General features: G+C 36.8%; 1 protein-coding gene across 4 annotated transcripts in view; it reads left to right on the top strand.

Moving 5' to 3' along the window:
- Nucleotides 1-20,954, top strand: part of ZDHHC14 (zinc finger DHHC-type palmitoyltransferase 14) — a 63,941-nt gene extending 42,987 nt beyond the window's left edge. For 2 of the 4 annotated variants that reach the window (XM_063124508.1, XM_063124507.1), the window contains exons 6-9: nt 796-898; nt 2,021-2,130; nt 4,130-4,232; nt 18,013-20,954. In XM_063124508.1, coding sequence (XP_062980578.1) covers nt 796-898; nt 2,021-2,130; nt 4,130-4,232; nt 18,013-18,369 — 673 coding nt within the window. In that variant the 3' untranslated portion in view covers nt 18,370-20,954. Of the gene's footprint in view, nt 1-795; nt 899-2,020; nt 2,131-4,129; nt 4,233-17,967 lie in introns of all 4 variants that reach the window. The other 2 variants (XM_063124505.1, XM_063124504.1) reach the window with 1 other exon arrangement.
- The last annotated feature ends 501 nt before the right edge of the window (nt 20,955-21,455 follow it).

The following is a 21,455-nucleotide window of genomic DNA, read 5'->3' as shown; positions in this document are numbered from 1 at the left end:
AAAAAACATAGTAAGTTCAAATTTTGTGCTTTTTATTTTTTCTACAAAACACCTGTTCTTAAAAATCGAAGTTGGCATTTTTTGGGGGTGGTGGGGGTGGTGCAAGTAGCTCGCCTTGCCTAGGGCGCAAAAAAGTCTGGCACTGGCCCTGCTCTTACTACGAGGAAGCCCACCTTTTGGTCCTGGTGAACACGAAATAGCAATAGTTATATTGTGGGGATAGTCTAATGCATATGCTGCCAATGTATTATAGATGTGAGGTATTCAGTGGATCCTTGTAGTAGGAATTTTGTCCTCATTTTGTGCTGGTTTGGCTCTTTGCCAGTCTTGATATAGTACAGTTCCTCCAGAAGCCATAAAGCACTGACTTTCCAGAGTTGCCCAGTGGGCAACATGTAGTTAAGTGTTTGACAATCATATAGATAAGACTGATAAAAGATATCCGGAAGAACCAACAGACAGTCCAGTCCCTATATTCCAGTTCTGTTTGCTGCTGCCTTCCTCATACATCCAAAACAAACATGTTCATTTGGGTACTTAGAAATCAACGGTCCTGCTCTGGAGTGGGATTAGTAAGGAAACAGCACCACCATAGAGAAAAGGTCAGGTGATTTTTAGGATAATATCGCAGCATAACCTGTGGCACACAATGCTATTTCTCATTTACCAAAAGTGTCAGAGTATGGAGTCCACTTTTGACCTCATTTTACTGCTTCAGGAAATAGCACAAAATAGAATATTAGATAACCTTTATATTCACTGAACTCAGTTACTATTGCCTTAACGTTCCATCACTGTGCTGGAAGCTGTGGTGTGTTTCTTTTCAGTTTGGTCCATTGTTGGGCTCTCAGGTTTTCATACTTATTTGATCAGCTCCAATCAAACAACAAATGAGGATGTAAGTTTTTTCTTTACTCAGTGTTTTAATTTGTCCCCATCTTTATGCATTTCATTTTCAATGTCTGCATTTAGCGAAGTCTCTTGGCTATTACTGGCATAAATATCCACACCTTGACAGTTCATGCAGAAATAAATGAGTACTGGGAGGACTGAATGGTGCCTTGCTCATAACCATTGCAGCGCTATTTCCCACACAAATCCTCAAGAAGCAATTTTCTCAAAAGCTGGAAAATACCCTTCTCAGTACATGAAAAAAGGATGTCACTCTATCATTTCTCTGCAACATTACTTCCTTTTGCACTGGAAAAGGCCCTTTGAGCATCTTCAGCCAAGAGGGGCTGGATTGTCCCCTGTCAAGCTGCTCCAAAGGGGGAGATATCATGATTGAGTGGTGACTCCGAAGCAGCTTGACAGGGAGCATCCGGCCTTCCTAAATCAAAGAAGCTGGTCATCACTGCCTTTTGAAAGGGCAGGTTGGGGGCACCTATCCATGAGTAGCCACTGTAAGTAAGAATGAGTAACTAGTTTAGAATGCCCTTTTTAGTTGCAAGCTTATTGGACGCATTGTTCCTCTATTTTTTCCCAAGAGGACTTTGGGAACATTGCAGGGGAATGAGAAACTTTAATGAGATATTAGTTTCTCAGTGATTAAATGTGAAAGCAGCTTTTAGGTCTGAATTGTTGTGTGTGTCAGTTTCACATTTAATTGTTTGTTCCCATTTTAAACCATCCTGGAGATATGATTGAAGAGAAGAATAAAAGTACTTATTTATTATAAGTACAAGTTGGAGCCCTAATCACTGACTCCACCCAGGATGTGATAGGGATTGCACCAGCTCTTTTTGAAATATATCCTGGGGAAACAGCTGGTACAGGCCTCCCCTTTGCCTTTCGAGGTTACGTAGTATATTACACAGGAGAGAACATAATGGTTAATGTGATGTTTGGAAGTGGGAGATTGAGATTCAAATCAAAGCCGTAAAGCTCACTTGCATCTCATTATTTCTTAGCTTAGTTTACCTGCATGGTTCTTAGGAGAATTTATAAGAGCTGTAGCACTTGGTTTATTGAAGGGTGCTACAAAATTAAGAATAATGGACTAATGTTTATTTCTTATTAGATCAAGGGATCCTGGTCAAATAAAAGAGGTAAAGACAACTTCAATCCATACAGCTATGGCAACATTTTCACTAACTGTTGTTCTGCACTCTGTGGACCCCTCTCTCCGAGGTAAGAGGTTTAATATAATCAATCTGTATCCTTTCTTCTCCCTTTTGTCCTTTGTTGTGCTCGTTCGGATCGGAATATAAACTTGAAAGATCGTATAGGTTGCTATAATCATCATGTGATCTTTCAAGCGTACATTATGGCTTGCTGCCAATGGGACACAGAAAGAGTGAACAGGTCTGTGGTACACCCAGGGCCGGTGCTACCATTAGGCCAACTAGGCAGCCGCCTAGGGCGCAGACCTCAGAGGGGCGCAGTACTGACCTTAAGGGTCACAGTTTTATACCAATTAGCTGTTTTAAGAAAAAACATAAGTTCAAGTTTTGTGCTTTTCATTTTTTCTACAAAGCATCTGTTCTTAAAAATTGAAGTTGGCAATTTTTTTTAGGGTGGGGGTGCAAGTAGCTTGCCTTGCCTAGGGCGCAAAATAGTCTGGCACTGGTCCTGTGATTTTATTCATCTGTTGCAGCTTGTAGTAACTAGGCCTTTGGAAAGAAAGTTTAAGCTATAATTTTCTGGTGGCCCAAAATAATTGATCGGCACTTCTCTCCAGTTTAAAGATATATATATATATATATATATAATATATATAAAAGTGTCTAACTCTACTTTCAAAAACTTTGTATTCTAAACCTAATTTCCTATCAGTTTGATTAGAAATGTATTTTTGAAGCTAGTTATCTTCATTGTCAACCATCCTTTGAACTGGAATACACTCTACATAAGAATATGGGCTTAAAGTTTGGAGCATATCTGGAAGAAAAATGTTGGCACCGCTATTCTATATATGGCATGGCTACGTAGCAGATGGGTGGAGTGCCCTTGTTGCTTATTAAATCTTCCACTTCAAAACATTTTAGAGTGCTCATTTTATTTAAATTATGAAACTTAATCTCTTTGAACTTAGAACTTACACATTTTCTACACTACTTTTTTCTTTTGCCTTTTAGCTACTTCTGGGAAGGTATTATTAGGAAGTAATACTAGGAATTTACAGATATTATTTAAAAAGTACGAGGAAGCTTACAATAACATTAATATTACAAGCAGTATTTTTTAAAAAAAACCTGAATACAGCAACCACAGAAACAGTAACCAACAAAAATCAGGAGCACTACAACCACAAAATTACTGTAAGAAAGTAAGCCTGGGCAAATATTTATTTATTTTATTTATTGTTTATTACATTTTTATACTGCTCAATAGCTGAAGCTCTCTGGGCAGTTCACAAAAATAAAAAGTTTTGAACGTGTTGACTGAAGTTAAACAAGCAACTCTGTGGTGTGTATGCAGGAGAGTTCCAAAATTGGGACACCAGTGCAGAAAAGACCTTATCAGCCACCTTCTAGAACAAAAGTCCCCACAAAGAGTTTTGCGTAAACATTAAAAACCCTTATCCAAAGTCTAAAGTATAATAGCCATTGAAATAACTATATCCTCCAATAGCAGTAATATAACAATAGCAACATCAGACCAGTAAAAACAGATAAAACATAGGGTTTTTTTCATGGAAACTGAATAGCAAGCTGTACTAAATGCACCCTTAGTATCTTCTCAGGAGTGTTTCTATTTCATTTGCTGAAATGTTCAAGTCATTACTTTGATATAATGTTGCACCACTTATAGTGCAATACTACATATGTCTGTTCAGAAATAAGTCCCATTGACTTCAATGTAAGGTAAGTGCGTATAGGATTTCAGGCTTAATCGAGTTTCAAACAGGCGGTTCCAGAATGACTTATGGATTGCTGCCAATTTTCTTCCTCTTTCCTTGTCTCCAAATGACACACCTATTGCAAAAAGTCAGAAATGCAGCTCTTGTTCTTACTTTCAAAGTCTTAGGAACATAGAAAAGTATTGTACTACTCTGTGAAGCTGTTCAAACTCTTTGAATAAGTGCAGTATAGTTTGATGTTCTTGGTGTGAAACTTTTTTCCTTTAAAGTTAGTCCAAAACTATCTAATCAGAATTGTTCGTAACACAACTTTTTATTATTCTATAGCTTAATTGACAGAAGAGGATTTATACAGCCAGATACTCCACAGCCGGCAGCTCCCTCAAATGGCATTACAATGTATGGGGCCACACAGTCTCAGAGTAATATGGTAGGAACCATCCCATAATGTTGATCAAGAACACTGTGAATGTTTCCCTTCTCTGCTTTCTTGTGAACTAATCAATTCACAAACTAACTGGATGATGCTACTGATACTCTCTGATACAAGAAGTCTTCCATAATTGTACTCTAGTAAGCTGTAGTAAGTCATCAAGATTTTCATAAGCACTAATGCAAAAAGTGTAGTCTAATGGAAATAAGAAAAGAATAGTTGTCTATCTATAGACTGTAGGATATTAAATACAGTATCTAGAGATATTGATTTGTATGGTTGAAGCTTTGCCTGTGTTTGCCAAGAACTATTTGGTTGTCATGGATGGACTTTGGATCTTCAACAACATATTTGTTGCTTTTTAAACATTTTCCCCAGATGCTGTTGACTGTTGCTTGATACGTTTCTAGAAAACTCATTGTATGAGCATGAGTGGATATTTATAGAGAAGACTTTGATTTTCTTGTTAACTTGGAGGCGGCCAATGAACTTGACTATTGCAAACTCTATCATTTTTTTAAAAAAATGTGCCAATGATTCCTGTTGTGTCTCCTTGGAAGCAGTACATTTTTCTTCATGTGCCAAGAAGCAAATGTCAGTCTAGGAAAACTTTCTTAACTGAGAAAACTCGTTTGAGCAACCCTTGCCTAATGCGCATGTTCTAAGATAGTGTCAATCTTCCTCTTTATTTTTAGGTTCATAAATTTCTTCCCAGTGTCTAAGGAAAGGACATAAATTCCAATCTCAAACATTTCAGACGTTTTGCATTTTGAAGCAAAAGCACACGTTTTATAGTTGGGTGAATACTCTTTGTTTATTATTAAAATAATAATTTTAGAAATGAGATTCACTTGAACAATGCACATTTTAAGAGTCAGTTCATTTACCATTTTTCACATTTGCTAACAATATCAGTTTTTTACATCTTAAATATCAGATACATTTAGCTGACTCCTGTTAATCAATCATATTTCATAGCACACTTCTTGAAGTTTCATTCACTGTGCAATCCCATACATGCCTACTCAAAAGTAAGACCCATTGCTTTCAGTGGCTCTCACTTTCTGCTAAGTGCATAAAGGACTGCAGCCTCAGCTACCTTTGACCAATTTAGCTTTCAGAGCAACTCCAAAAAAGTTTGGAGGCCTTAAAAGGGTGCTTACCTTACTTGACATCAATTCTTGATGTTGGATTCTCTTTTCTGGGTCCTCTGGTCTTTGTAGCCATAGGAGAGAATTGCCATTTTGTAGACAGAGATTATATGTAGTCTTTTTTTAAAAAAAATATCTCTAAGAGATTGCCAATAAATTCATATATTTAAACTTTGATCTCAGGTGTCAAGTTATTTATAGCATTCTTTACCTTGCAGATTTTCTCCTGCTGCAACTTTACATTGGGCCTTTGTTGGGTGGTTCAGTGCAAACTCACAAGTTCTTAGTCCTATTGTTCCTGTGTATAAATTGAAAAAATCCAGGTCTATGCTCACAGGGGAGAAGTTGAGGTCACTCACTGACCCAATTCCTAGTTTACAGTCTCTTTTAGGTGGTTATTGGGATGTTCTCTTCCCTGAATCGTAGCACCAGTACTCTTTCTGGTCTACAGCTTGCCTTGTTTTCCCCCCCTACTTTTGATCTGGCTCTGGCTTTAGCTTCCTGGACAGCTTTCTTGCTGTTCTTCCCTTGTATATGCTGTGCCATTTCACAATTCAGGCCCCAGCTGTTTCAGAGTTGTGGTTATATAGCCTAATTCGGCTGCATCATGACTGGGTAACATCATCAGGCGTCAGTTAACCTGGCCAGTTGGCAAGAGTGGTCAGAAGTAAGTAGAAACAACTCTCTCCCCCCTCCCCTTAGATTCTCCTTGTTTTACTTGTAGACTTCTGCAATTTTGCCTTAGAAGGAGGTGAAATAAACTCTGAAATAGTTGTTTGTATTAGATGTGTCATGGGTTAATCAACTGCTCTTTCAACTAATCTTCTGTTCAGTTGGTATTAATCTGAGAAGTTACATACCAAAGATATTGTGTTCATTATTGGAGTGAAAGATGGAATTTGAGTCAAAGTGATAGTTGCCTTGCTGGAGAGTGACATTTGTAAATGCAGATTTTGTAATGCAGATTTTGTAAACCGCCCACACAGCTTCGGCTATTGGGCGGTATAAAAATGCAATAAATAAATATGGCTTTTAAATTTAAATTAGCAAATAATGTAGTTCATCTGATATGAGCAATTTTTAGAGTTGTGATGTTTTTGGAAGCTTCCAGGTTTCTAAACGTATCCAAATAAAGTAAATGTTGATTAAACTCCTTAAATGCTTAAAAAGAGATTTAAAAGGAAAAAAAATCAAAACCTAGTTCATTAAAATTACAAATGGGATTTGATTCCATCAGACTTCAGAAAAAAAGCAAGTGTATGTATGGCAAGGACTTCAGCTGCTTATGGCCAAAGAAAAGTGTATAGTATTAAAGCAACAAAAACTAAAAAAAAAACTAAAAAAACGAAAAACAACTAGGACCCTTTAGACACTATAGGAATCAATGCAGATAAAAGTTTTTGATTTAAAAAAAATAAAATAAAAGTTTAAATAAAAAAATTAATGTATTGCTTTTTAAAAATCAATTATACTAAGTCTCTCTTTAAAAAAATAATAACCTGGATTAAAATGATTGTAACATTCATTTAACTGGTAACATATTAATACCTACACTTACTTTTTTTTAAGCATTAAATCAACAGGTTTAAGTTAAAAGGCTGCTTATCTGGGTTCTGAGATTAAGTATTATAAATGACAGGCATACTTTGTTGTGCCCTGTAGTCTTTCCACTGGACTGAGGATCTAAGCATTACAGGTGCAAGGATTCAAGGGATGGCCTCCTGTATATGACCAGGCTAGTCCACTGAATCCAGGGGTGCTTCCAGATGGATGACTCCTAGTTCTTCCCATCCAAAGACATTGTGCAGCTATTCTGTATTTCCTTCATTAATGGATTTTCTGTGGTAAGGAAAAAGATAAAAGAAGCACTGGGAAAACCTGGGAGGGTTACAAATGGAAAATGATGACATCTGGATACCCTGTAAAATTCTGTGAGTAAGACAGGGTGATTGCACAATAAAAGCCATGTCTGGATGCACCCTTTCTGTGTGATTGCATACTCCTATTTTATGCCCATCACTCAAGTTCTGCAATGTGCCCAGAACATTATTGCGAACTGAACAGCATGAGCACTTAAATTTCCATGGAGAAATGTACATTATCCAGTAATTACCAGTCTTCACTTCTAAGACATTTTGCACATTGACATTGATCCTAAGCATGTTTTCTGAAAAGTAAGTCCTACTTTTTTCAATGGACATTACTTTTAAGTTAAGTGTGCATAAGATTACAGCCTAAAATTTCTGGCAGCCTGAGGGCAATTCTTGGTCACCAGTGGTGATTAGGTGACATGTTAAAGACTAGTTTGTGATTTTAAAAAAATGCATTTCTATTGCAAACTAATTATTTTAATGCTTGTTGAGAAACAATAATTTCAAAATAGGGAACTTGATTTATAGCAGTGATTTTAAGTCCATCCTTTTTCTGGATTATTTAAATCACGATGGGCATATGTCATTATCAATTTGTATTCTAACACTGAGAGTATCCATTGTCTTAAAATTCTTAAAATTAGTTGCAGATTTCTGGGTGTGCTTTCATCAAATCTTAACATGTATAGATATCAAATGATGATTAATTATTATTATGTCTCATTGTTGCTTCAGCTTTTTCCTCTCTTAAGCATCCCAGGCTACATTCTAACTCTAGAAATTATTTTAGCTGCTGCAGTTTGATTTTTCTTGTCCCTTTGCCATCATTGTTCTCAATGTCTAACTATGTTGTGATACTGTGAATTTGATGTGCCATTTGCCATTTATTACCCTCTCATGATCACTAAATTTGTAAAATGATGAGCTCAAGTAAGAATCTCTATGGCAGCACGTATCTGGTATCTGGCCCTTTCCTCTCTGAAATAGTATTTTTAACTCTAACCTTGTTGCAGTAGAATTCTAAATTTAAGACAATCTTTTGATGCCACAGAGATATTTCTGAAATGTTGAATATAATAGCCAAATGAAATGTTTTTATTCCATCTGATCTATCTAGTTAATTTTTTCTCTCTGACTTTATATTATATCTCCAATCAAAACCTCATTAAACTTCCTAAATGTTACAAATGATTTTGGTTTTTTTATATTTTCTCTCAATATTTCCATTATTTTTAATAGGGGACTGAAGTTAGATTAACCAGGTGGTAATTACCAGGATCACCCTTTCCTTTTTGAAGGTTGGTAGTATATTTTGGTGTTTTCCTCCTAGTTCACCTCCAGTTCTCTATCACCTTTTAGTAGTTTTGTAAATTCATTAACCAATTCCTTTACACCATAGAAATATGCCATGAGCATCCAGAGACTCACTGGTATTCATGTTTCCTAAACATGTTATCATGTTTTCATTAATAATTATGGCTGCAATCCACAATCCACTTGTTTCAGAAAAAATCCATTTATTTTAATATGAGGATTACTCTAGATTCAGTGTTGTAGATTGTGCCCTGTTCAAGTATTTTATTTCTTCATAACTGACCCGCCCATTTAAAAAAAAAAAATTCAAGGAAGTTCCAAGCAAGACAGCATATGAGCCATTTTAGAAGTACCTGTTTCTTCTGCATGTCAACTCTGTATTTTTTAAATGAAAACCTTTCCTGGTTTTATAATAGCTTTAATACTATTTAATCCTGGTTCAATACCTCACTCATCCTTTTTGCATTATTCATCTTTTTCTTTTGCACCGTAACCTTATAGAGATCATTGTTCATTTTCTGTTTCAAATTTGGGATATTTCTCCTATTGTGCAGGCAAAACTCCGATCCGTTAACCATGGTTAATTGATTATTTATTGTTATAATGATTGTTGATAGAAATATCTGTGCCAGACTTCAGAAGAAGTTTCCAAGGCAATTTACATTTAAAAAAAACCACTTAAAATACAGGAACAGCTACTTAAAAAAATAATAAAACACAAATACTTAAAAGGCAGCAATGTCTGAAAAGCCAAATATAAACCATGAGCCTGGAGTGGGGTGGGGTGGGGGAGATCAATGTATGTGCCAGGCATTTCATAATTGAAGCAACACTTTGCCTCAGACAGCTGGGCATCCACAGAAGGCCATCACCAAGAATAACATATGGGTAGGCACATATAGAGATACCCTGGTCCTATGCCATGAAGGGATTTCAAAATTAGCACTTTGCATTAGGCCTGGAAACTGATTGGGAGCCAGCATACCTATAATGTGATATGATCATAACACCCAGTCCCAGTTAGGTCAGCAGATGGCAACTAGACTACTAACTGCGATTTTTGAACAGTCTTCAAAGGCAGCTTCTTAGAGGTTAACAGAAGTTGGATAACCCTGTCGGTGGTAACAACTTGTGCACTAGCCTAAGCTGGTAAAAGGCACTCGGAGCTTCCAGTGACAAGGTTACGGGATCAGGAGTATAATTATTCTTTCACCTCAGAGTTTCTCTCTCTCTTTTCTTTTCTTATACTGATTTAAAACTTTATTGTCAGCGACAATAAAAATGTAAGTTCAGAGACGGGGGGGGGGGGGAACAGGAAGAGACTGTGCAATTTACTTCCACAATAAAATTCCTCTCCCCACAAAATCTGGCAGGTAAAAATCAGTGTGCCACACCTGATATTTCCTAACACAGATATTTCTACTATTGACCACTGTTACCATCTGTGTTGATGTAACTCTTAGTATGTGGCTAAACTTGGCTGGGGAATTTGTAAGTGAGAAGGAGTAGCTGTCAGGAAGGAGTAGACAATCTCATAGCATGCTCCTAATCCTTTAACCATACTTAATAGATCATGAGCATTATGTCTGCACCAGCCTTAGTAATCCATAACATTTGTGTCTCAGTGAATGTGCTCAGTTTATAGAACTCTTGTGTTTCTGCTTTTTTGTTTTCTTTTAAGAATTTCCATTTCCAGGATTATTATTATTATTATTATTATTATTATTATTATTATTATTATTATTATTATTATGGATCCTTTGCACATTTGTTTTATATTTTCTTGCTCTCTTTTTCTATATTATTAAGTAGACTTCTACCGCAACACCAGATTGGATTTGTTTCACATATAGCAATTTTGTGAACATTGCAAGGCCTAGGTAAATATCTCCCATGAATATGCTCTTCTTTATTTGATATCACTTGATAAAATCAATTTTGATTTTCTTTTTCACATTTCTGAGTAGCATATTTCAGAAAACTACTGTTCAATATCCTCTGCTTCTTCCCTAGACATGGCATTCCACTGGTATTCTGTGCCTTCCTCCTGCCTAGATAATATTCATGAACACAATTTTTCAGTTACAAAAACCATCTGCTACGTTATAGTTATGCCACTTTGGCCATAACTAAAGCATCTTGGGCAAGCAAATTTACTGTTCAGTTAAAATTTAATTACTATTTCTTTTTGAGGAAAAAGCTATTGGATCACTAAATAACTTTGTACTACCTTATCTTAGGCATGGCCCAAAAAATTAATATTGTGTCATGTGATTTCTCTTAGATGTTGCAGGACATGCTTCTTGGTTTTTCATTCAGACAAATAGGCATTTTCATTGTTGTAATTAGGAATTCAAAAGATTTGTTAAATTGTATAATTCCTAGGGCAGGTAAAATCATGGGTTAAAAAATAAATTATTTCTAATAGATTTTTGTATCACTTATATGACAAAGAAAAGCACCGGAATTTAGTATTTGGCTATTGTTGTATGGAAAAAATATTAAAATGGATAATATCTGTACTCACAAATAAAGACAAATGGGCAAATCCCTTTGAAATTAATTGGTATTAATTAGTATTTTGTTTTATGAGTGGACTTCTGGTCTAACATTTTTCTGGTTGAGCAGCTAAAAGTTTACTCTACAGAGAAATAGGCAGTTCTAATGTATTGAGAAGATTGTTTAAAGCGAATTAACACCCAATACCAAAGTTTAGTTTTTTAAAACTGCAAAAGTTTTGCATGCCTTGTGTAAATGGTCTGAGAGCAGTTTAATATAGGTCAGGTTTGCATGTCACACACACTAAGCCACCCTGTAAATAAGCCATGGTGGGTTGTTTGTGGAATAACCCATGGTATGCCCAACAGATGATTGGGCTTTCCATGGCTTGTTCTTCCCCTTCACTCCTCCAGCTGGCTCCAGCATGTATCCCAAGCACCCTTGTGGCAGAACCTGTCTTTCCTTGTCCCAGCCCCCTCCTGGCTCCAATCACTACCCCTTTTCCTCCCCTAGCTTTTATTATTTTTGGTGCCTCAAAAATGCACGAATGGAGTCATAATTTTTTAGTGGTTTCACGCAATTGCGCATTTACTGCTGTCCAATATGTGTAGTCTTGCCTGGTCTAGCGCACCTGCAGTAACCACAGAAGTAACTGCTCTGAAAAGGAGCCATGAAAACGGGAGGGAGTTAATAGCTTCCCTTTCTGGAATAGCTGGAGAGTTGAAGAAGTGCTGAAAAGGTGGAGGAAACTGAGAAGTGCCAGTTTAACACTTAAAAGTGAGAGGATGACAATGCCGAGGGGGAGAGATTGTGTGTCCCCCTCACCCACTTTTGGTGCATAAAATATAGTGCTTCACAAATATTTGTGAACCGCCCAGAGAGCTCCGGCTATTGGGCGGTATAGAAATGTAATAAATAAATAAATAAATAAATATAGTTACCCTACAAGCAACCTCATCTTGTCAAGTTATCTATTCTACTTAGCTGCTCCCTTTATCAGCTGAGACATACAAGGAAATTGAGCGGGCAAGACTACGTATATCCAACAGCTGTAAATGCACAGTTGCACACTTGGGGAAAGGCCAACAACCCCTCACAAGACCCCAATTGTGTATTTTTGAGGGACTGAAAAATAAAAATAACAAAGCTGGAGAACAAGTGGTGGTCCTTTCGGCACTGGTGGAATTGCAGACACTGGCAGGCTCACATAACACAACATCCCACCATGGCTAGCTGGCAGCCCATAGTAGGTTGTTGTTATTTCTTTTAAATATTACTTATTGAAATTTCCGCGTAGTGGCCTGTCAGGTGGAGTGGCGGGTAGTACACGATCACCAAAACTGAGCAGTTACTCAACGGCAGTGGGGCTCCATGCCCTTACTGGCTCAGATTTAATAGTGGTGTTTGAAGCACAGGGCAGCAAACTCAGCAAGGTGTAGGCATGTGGCTGCTGAATGAGCGATAGTTACCTGCCTCATTCCACCAGTGCCCTTCACAGCTGCTGCAAGATAAGCCCCCTCCTCCTCTGCACTGTTCAGTGGTAACAGTCACATACTGTCTTCTAAATTACACCTCGAGTCACTGCATGTTATACCACCTCAGCTAGTGCTGCTGAAATGGATTTGAAAGAGAAGAAGAAAACATTGATGATGGGCTTACTTATGTTTAGGGTCCTCACTGTTTGTCTCTTACAGCAAGGTCTGCTGCTTATACATCACACCTACACATTGTATTGCTGTTGCTATTTCCATTTTAAAAGAAGATCCATATAAATGTGAATTACTTCTTAAGAAAAGAGGCTAGGGATGTCAGTCGCCAGGAAATCCAGCCCTTTTTGGACTTGCTGGACTTCTGCTGTACACCTGACTAAGTTTGCATTTGCAAGCCAAAACATGTGTTTTTCTGGACTTCCGAGGAGTTTTTACTTTATTTGCAGAAATGGACCTTTGCGCAAATTGCACCCATTATTTGCATAATTTTTGCACATTTTGGCCATAGTTTGCACAACTTGCAGCCACAATTTGTGCAAGTTACAGAAATTGCCAGTGCACTTTACACATATGTTTATTTCGACGAATAAAAAAAAAATACAGAAAATCCACCAGCTGGCCCGAATCACTGTGGATCAGGTTGGGCCATCCAGTGGAAGGCAGAACAGAGTCAGAGAGCTGAGTTGGTAAAAGCTTGTGAAACTCCACTCTGCAACCAGATTCTTCTGACATCTCTGCTTGTAGCACCTTAAAGATGAGCAAATTTTTGTTAATTTTTGTGAACCGCCCAGAGAACTCCGGCTATTGGGCGGTATAGAAATGTAATAATTAAATAAATAAATCTATTATGACATAAGCTTTCATGGACTACAGCCCACTTTATCAGATGCATGTGGTAGAGGTGGGCTATAGTACACAAAAGGTTATGCCGTAATAAATGTGTTCATCTTTAAATTGCTGTTTTTGTTGCAGCAGACTAACATGGCCACCCTCTGGAAATTGTTACGTAAGCCTTACCTTTATTGTTGAAAGCAATTCATTTACCATTTCGCCTTTACCATTAGTTTACCATTAGTATTTTTTTAAAAATCCAAAAAAACAAAAAAAATCATCCAAACATGTAGCTTAAATTTGTGAAATGTATGATTTCCACTTCTTGCATGAGCTCGCTGCAGCAATTAACAACACTACAGAGGCTTCCACACCAGAGGGGTAATTTGAGGCCTAACATAACAGAAATGGGTCTTATTTTTTCTCAAGCTGAAATATGTTATGTATATTTCTCACAGGATGGATATGTCTCAAATGAACTCAAGTGTTCTCTTTACCTGTGGGAACTGCACTTGGTGCACTGCAGTTAACCAGCCACAGTGTTGATTCTACAATAGTGGTCAGGATTAATATTATCTTGGGATCATCAGCTCCCCTCTTATTCCTGTTTTAAAAAGGAACTTTCTGTAGCCCCCTGTTTCTTCCAGAACTGGAAACACTAGTACTAACCAGGCCTATGATAAGGTTCTAAGCGGGAGTGTACTTGCATGATAGGCATGGAAAAGAACAAGGCATTCAAGTCAATTGCACATAATGAGATTATACGACATAAAATGCAGATGCTGCCAATTTATTCATGCTGCCTGCAGACTTTGGAAGTAAAGTTATATAGAGCTTATAGGTTTTCTTGCTTCTTTGAAGAAATGCTTTAGCCCCTACGAAGGAAATTTTGACTAAAAAACCAACCTCAGGATATCATATTTATAAATAAATGTATTTTCATTTGTCAATTCGAAATACTTTATGGAGTAGTTACTATTTGATATTTATTTGAAAGAAAAAAGGCTTATATTTCCTAGTTCAGCCATAGTGCCCTGAATGCTTTGAAGGGTAATTATGGATAAAATCGATCTTTAATGTACAAGACGATAGATACTTTGGCTCTGATTTCACCTTATATGTTTCCTAGATTGAGGATGAAGTACAATGAACTGCACTCAAAATCAAACATTTTGTGATAGAAATTTATTTAATGTATTTATTTAATGTGCAAAACAGAAAAAGATAAACCCCCCAAATAACAGTTCAAAACAAACACTCAAGGTTCAAGAGACCTAACAGAACTGCACTAGACCAATAAGATAATTTTATACAGTGTTTATAAATAAAGCAGTTGATGATACACAAACAATCATACCAATTAATTTTATACAATGTTGTTGGTCTAGTGCAGTTCTGTTAGGTCTCTTGCACCTTGAGTGTTTGTTTTGAACTGTTATTAATAAGTTACATGGTTCAGACATAAAAATACTTTTGCCTAAATAATAGTAATATCAGAATGATACAAAATAGAATATAGTATGAAGGGTGGGTTGTATAAAAGAACAAACTTATTTGCAATAATGGCTCTTGGGGAAATGAAAGATCGGGATTTCTAGAAATTTATATGGCTATGATTGCATTACACTGTAGATAAAGAGTCTGTCTCTCACAAAGCCTGGTGATTTACAAAGAATTCGGAGACCACAACCTTTTTTAAAAAAAACTTTCCTTTGCCTTTGGCAAAAGTTGTAATTAAAGAAAAGAGAGGGGGAAGCACCAAGTGCATGTGCACATCTGTGCTTATCAAAGTATGCAGCTATGTAGATCTGTGTAATTCTTCCACTGATCCATTGAGCATGCAAGATTCTATGCCAATTTAAATGGTGAATTAGGCTTTTTCTGCATGAGGCATTTGTCATGTGCTCATCATTCCTTACTCACTGTTGTTCACGGGTTCTTTAGATGACATTGCGACCCTCTGGTTTCACTTCTGTATCTAACAATTTTCAACGAGTTTTTTTTTAGAGCAGGGAAAATGCAGCATTTAATTGCAACAACAAAAGAAAGTGTGATTTCCTCTTGTATTTTTATGCTATTCTGCTAAACTACAGTGCCACCCAGAGGTTATGTAGCAGAAAAACAGGAAAGGAAATGCTCTTCATCTAGGGCTTGGAAATTAATTCTGCGATGAAACTGAAAGCAGATACAACTGAGTAACAGCCTCATGTAGAAAAGCATTTACTGTGTAACAACCAGAACATTATTCATCTACATTATTATATTTAATAACATGTCTATGGAAAACTTGAAAATATGTGCTCAGAGTTTGTTTAAAGGCTCAGAAACCAGAAAGATGACTGCAGTCTACATGCTTCTCTTTCCTTTCCTGTTGAAGCTGCTCAGGCCTTATAAGTGTATTTGATGTTACATCATCCCAATGCTTTCCTTCTCCACTACCATCCTTAACCTGAACACAGTTCCAGTTTCTGCAGAAAAAAAGGAGGTGCCTCAGAGTCTAATCAAGCAGTTGCTTACTCCCACAGAAGGTTGCAGAGGATTGTGTCCTTTTTGCTTAATGTATATGGATCATATTTTTCTCCAGTTGTTGAAATTAGAAACATTTTAGTGCAGAAACATGAGGTTGTGTAATATAAGAAACATTTAAATATTTTTAATAGCAACTGGTCACTGATCCAGAACACATTGTTTTTCCCCCTCCACTGAGCCTTATGTAATTACAATTTCAACTGCTTTGCAAATTTTGAGTCTAAAGCTTGCAAGATGGTCTTTCTGATGGGGTTTATTTTTGAAAAATAAGCATCTCAAGTTTTTTAACTAGAACAAGATTGAATTGCTGTAGTGTAGTACTTGTGAACTGGGAAGTCCCGATTTCAAATCTCTCTTCAGCCATGAACGTAGGTGGCCTTAGGCAAAGCTCTTCTTCTCTCTCAGTCCACTACCTATAATGTGGGAATAATACAAGCCACTTTATAGAGTGATTCATGAGGGCTGTTGACATACTTACCTGGTTTGCACATCATAGCAATTCCCAGGTTGTTTAAGTCAAGAATTGCAGTAACAATCACTCATTGAGTGGAGGGACAATCCAAAAACATTCTAAATGCATTATGCACATGGAATGCTTTGAACACTCAGGGAGAGTACTATATATGTGCTATTTTGATTGCTGTTTTTGTTGTTTTCTTATTATGTGTGCAGCTATAACTGCCATAGAATCGTGTGCCTCTCATTTTGACTTCAAGTAGTAATCTTGTTTCCTTGTTTTTCAAAACTGCTTAAATTCAGACACTATGAGAAAAGTAAGAATGTTGTAAGCAACTATAATACTGCTTGTAAACATAATAAAACAGTTAACTGTTGAAAACAACAACTGCTAATTTTTTTTAGCAACTCCATTATGAGACGCAGATGTTTAAAGAAGCATACATTGCTGCGTTTCATGCTCATATAAAAGAGTTGATATTATTTTTGTGTATTACCTTTGGCCCTCATAGTCTCATTCCCATTTGAGGAATGATAATTGTATAGCTAGCTTATTCTCATTTTTGTTGTACTAATTACTAGATGACACATGCCTATACCCTGAACAAAATTATAATCTGCATCTGTCTTAATCAACAGGAATTGTTTGAAACCAGTAAAATTAAAGAGAGGAGTCAATTTAATGACTCCGCTCACACAAGATTTCTTTGCCTGATTTCTGGCACTTCCTCCTGCCTGTTGCAGACCCATGCAACATCGCCCACATTGTTCAGGAGCCTGCCCCCAACCTCAGGAGGTGTGGGGAAGGGGGTTCAAGGGGGACCAGGGGATGAGAAAGATTGGTTGCATAAACTGCTTTCTGCTCATGTAACCATTGGATACAACCCACTGTTTTTGAGTCAACAATTTTCTGTGTAAGTGATGCTTGGCCTTTTGCATATTTAAAGTCAGTGCTTATTGTAATTTCCCGTAAAAGGCTTTTTGCTTAATAATACTAAATCTTCTCCTCTAGTATGCTATCAAAAAGCATATTGCTGGGCAGCTCCTCATTCAGTGCCACTTTCTACAAGGCGTGTTACCACAGAAATTGCCAGAAGCATTAACTTTGGCCCCATTCACACAGGTGCACATTCAATCACCACACATACAGAGTACTGCAGACTCCTGTGTGTTTAATGCATATGCAAAGCCAACCTAGAGAAAAAGTGGTAGCATTAAACCTGCCCAACAGGTGTTTGAAAGGCACTCTGGTTTTATGCAGGCAATCCAAAGCAAAACCCGACAAGACTAGCTACAAGACCTAGAAAGAAGAATGTAAATACCATTGTAAGTGGGAATAGTCAGCATTATTTACAGATTATTTATTTGGAGATAGATAAGAACTCTGACTCTCCCATACTAATGCTTGTCAGTGAATTGCACTAAGAAGTTGTGCATGCTCTGTTTGTCAGCCTAACAAAGCAGTATTACTAACAACTCTCTTCTTTCTCTTCACACCCCATTCCTCTTTTGCCCGCCCATATCTTTCTATCTCTGCCTGTCTTCCTCTCATATGTCGTATATATTATTTTGACACCCTTCAATTCTTCAGTGTGATCAAGATCAGTGCATTCAGAGCACTAAATTCGTTTTGCAGGCTGCTGCCACTCCACTTCTCCAGAGCGAGCCCAGCATAAGTAGTGAAGAGCTACCTTTATCTGGAAAGACCTCTATCGGTGCCCCCTGTGCCACATTAACACTAGGGCAACCGACACCTCCCTCCTCCATGCCAAATCTCACATCAGAAACAGGTTTGACAGACATGATACCATTAAAACAGGATCCTGAAAATCATCAGTTCCTTACTCCTGATGAAGCTCCATCACCACCTGGTATGTTGCCACTTGGGAGTCCTATGACACACAGCCGTACCATGCATATCCTCAGCCTAGCCAGCCAAGACTCATTGCATGAAGACTCAGTACGTGGCCTTGTGAAACTAAGCTCAGTCTGAGCCATTTTAAATATGACAGTGATTATACAGACAAGAAAAAAACTGCAATGCCATTTTTGGACTCCGTGACATATATATGTTACTGAAACTTTATTATATAATGAAGTCTACTAAAAGGACAAAATATTTTTGTGCAGTGAAGTTACAACATTTGTTTAATAGCCGATTTATTGGTGGCTTGGATTCGATGGTGACATTGTCTAAGTAACAGAAATGTACATTAAATTTGTTTGGTGATTAATGGTGTCCAGCAGCTTGGAATCTTGGTACTATAAAGTTGATTATTATAGTACTTAAAATATTACTAGAACTAAGCATCATATTCCATGTTTTATGAAATTCTTTGTGTAATATTGCATTTGTACTCAGATGGGCCACCCTTTTCATGTTACTGTGCTATTAATATTTGAAACAGAAGATTACCATTTGATTAATATAAAATCAAGAAGGACTTTGACTGTGGATTTGCATGCCACACTACAGTGTTTGTTACAGTAGTGTTGGTATTGAGAGGAAGTGCTGCTTTATTATTTGTGAGTTCCAATGTACTGTTTCATGTAAAAGACAGTACAACAAAGTAATGGACTTTTTTTAAAAAAATAAATCAATCAATCAACTTAGTCAAGGGTGTTATAAATAAATGAACTGGTGGTACTTCAGATGTGGAGGGCTACAAATTTTTGCATATCATTTAACTCTGAGTGTCGAAATAATATATTTGTGTTGTGCCATACCCTGGATTTCAATCCACCCCTATTTGCACATGAGATTGCATTAGAAGTGGACACCCAATAAAATAGCATCCTCTTTTTTTTTTTTTTTTTAATGTGTACAGTTACATCCATAAAGAGCTGTCAGCAAAACAGCTACAGGTGGATTGCAAATTATTTTTCATTAGGATAATGCAATTAAAAAGTCCAAAGGAAGACCTAAAATCAAATGTTAGTATTGCGTGTGAGTTTTATAAATACTCTGTTTAATTTTAAGAAATAATATGTCTACAATTGACCTTTGTTTTGAAATAACTAACTTAAGAGGGTTGGATCCAGAAATCCCCTTCTGTTCTCAGAAAGGGCTTTGATCTAGCAGAGTTCCCATAAATAGAATGGGGGCATAGACATCAGTTTCCTCTTACACCCCTGTAAATCTGCTTGAGAGGGATGGCGGACCCTCTAGATCAGCATTGAAGTGGTGCAGAGCATTGGATGGATGAGGAATAATAGGCAGAAATTACCTCCCCCTTCCTTCTATTTGCATGAACTTCTGCTAGATCATTGGCCCTTGCATTCACAAAGGACTCTTTTAAATCAAACAAAATATCTCATTTTGAAGACCGTAGAAATGGTACCAAGAAGAATCTCTCAAGTAGGAGATTTGCAAGGCAAGGATGTCAAGGTTGTAGGTTTTGGCAAAGGAAGAGAAGTGACCGGAATGTACCTAAGTTATATGTGATCAAAGCTACCAACTAGTCATGGTTATATTCAACTATATATTTAATTTTTAATTTAAAGTTGATATATTTATGATACAGAATTATTTGATGCTTTGAGATTAGAGAAAAAATAGTTGTGGCTTAAAACAAATTCCCCTCAGGGATAGCTCAAAAAGAACATACAGTGAGAATTCAAATTTTATATATCACTGCATCTTGTCATGCTTTTTAAGATGCGAGGATCTGCAATAATCTTCTCTCAGGACAAAATTTAGTGCAAAGTGTTTTCAAAAAAATATAAAGCATTGCTGCAGGCAAGTACTTTTAAAAACATGGATCATGAAGACATGGATTTTTTGTATCACTGTTGTGTGGAAAAAAAATAAAAAAATAAAAGCACAATGTTTTAATTGGAATAAGGCCATCTCTGTTACAGAAATGCCAGATGACATACTGGCAAGAACCCTCACACTGTGTGCAATTTTGTAAAAGATATTATTTTTCTCTGAATGGTGATACAGAGTATCACTTCGTTTGCATGTATAGAAGATAGCTAGAGAAAATTTTTGATATCCACAGGTTTCTCTTTTTTTCCATTTTGTAGAAAGCTATGCATGAGCTGCAGTTATATGATTATGAGCCATTAAAATGTAATGGTTGTGAGCCGTTACAATGTTTACAAGCTTTCATATGAAGGGATTTTGCCTCTTTTCCTGTCTTGACCTCATAGGATTTCTCTAAAATCCTGCATACATTATTTCCTTTAGCACATACCTATTCCAAAGAAAACAACAACTTTAAGATGAATTCTCTTGGCTTAATTTTTGATTACTGTACTGGCAGGTGCTATATAGAAGAGTTTAAACAGCTATAAGAACCAATATCACAGCAGTAAGTGCACTGATTTTGAGAGACGTTTTCAGTGCAGGTGAATGAAGTCAACTTCCTTTGAAAATCCCTGACATAAATTTCACTGTCTCCATATAACAGTCAAACACCTCATAGGCAACAATCCCAAATCACTCTTTTGTGAGCTAGTAAAGTTATGAAGGATGCAGAGATATGTCATGTGAATTACACCGCACCTCCTGAAAATTTGGCGGACTTTGGTTTCTTCCTAATTTTTCTATCACAAGCACTATGATTTTGCAACATTTTTAGTCAGAAGGAAGATAGTAAAAAAGAAAAGAAAAATACTTATTTTTGGCTCATTGCATTAAAATAGAGTTTTTAGTGATTTTTGACAGAAGGAGAGAATCCGTATAAGCAATGATTTTCTGAACTTTATTTAAAAAACAATATTTGATTAGTTCAGTGTATCTGTTTAACAAAACACATCTTCATATTTTACTAATTCTGCTGACACAAAAAGATGGATCCTCAAATTTGCCATTATAATTTAACAGCTGTGGAGCTTACACGAAGGAGTAGAACTGTTTAAAAATTCATCTGCTTACATTTTTAGAGAAACGCTTGGTTTTTTTAATAGCAGCATTTGGATACTCTTCCCATTAGGAAATAGCAGCATCACACATGGCATTGGTCTATAATATGGTTCTGGTGGTATTTTTTTTTTACTGTGGCAGGGGTGTGAGAATGTTGTCATGCAGTTGTAATTAAACATCTCTCTCTCTTTTATGTAAAGGTTTAAAAT

This window comes from Elgaria multicarinata, chromosome 4 (assembly GCF_023053635.1).
Source record: "Elgaria multicarinata webbii isolate HBS135686 ecotype San Diego chromosome 4, rElgMul1.1.pri, whole genome shotgun sequence".
In the NCBI taxonomy this organism is placed as follows: domain Eukaryota; kingdom Metazoa; phylum Chordata; class Lepidosauria; order Squamata; family Anguidae; genus Elgaria; species Elgaria multicarinata.
The sequence above is the reverse complement of the archived record's forward strand: the minus strand, read 5'-3'. Positions and strand labels throughout refer to the sequence as shown.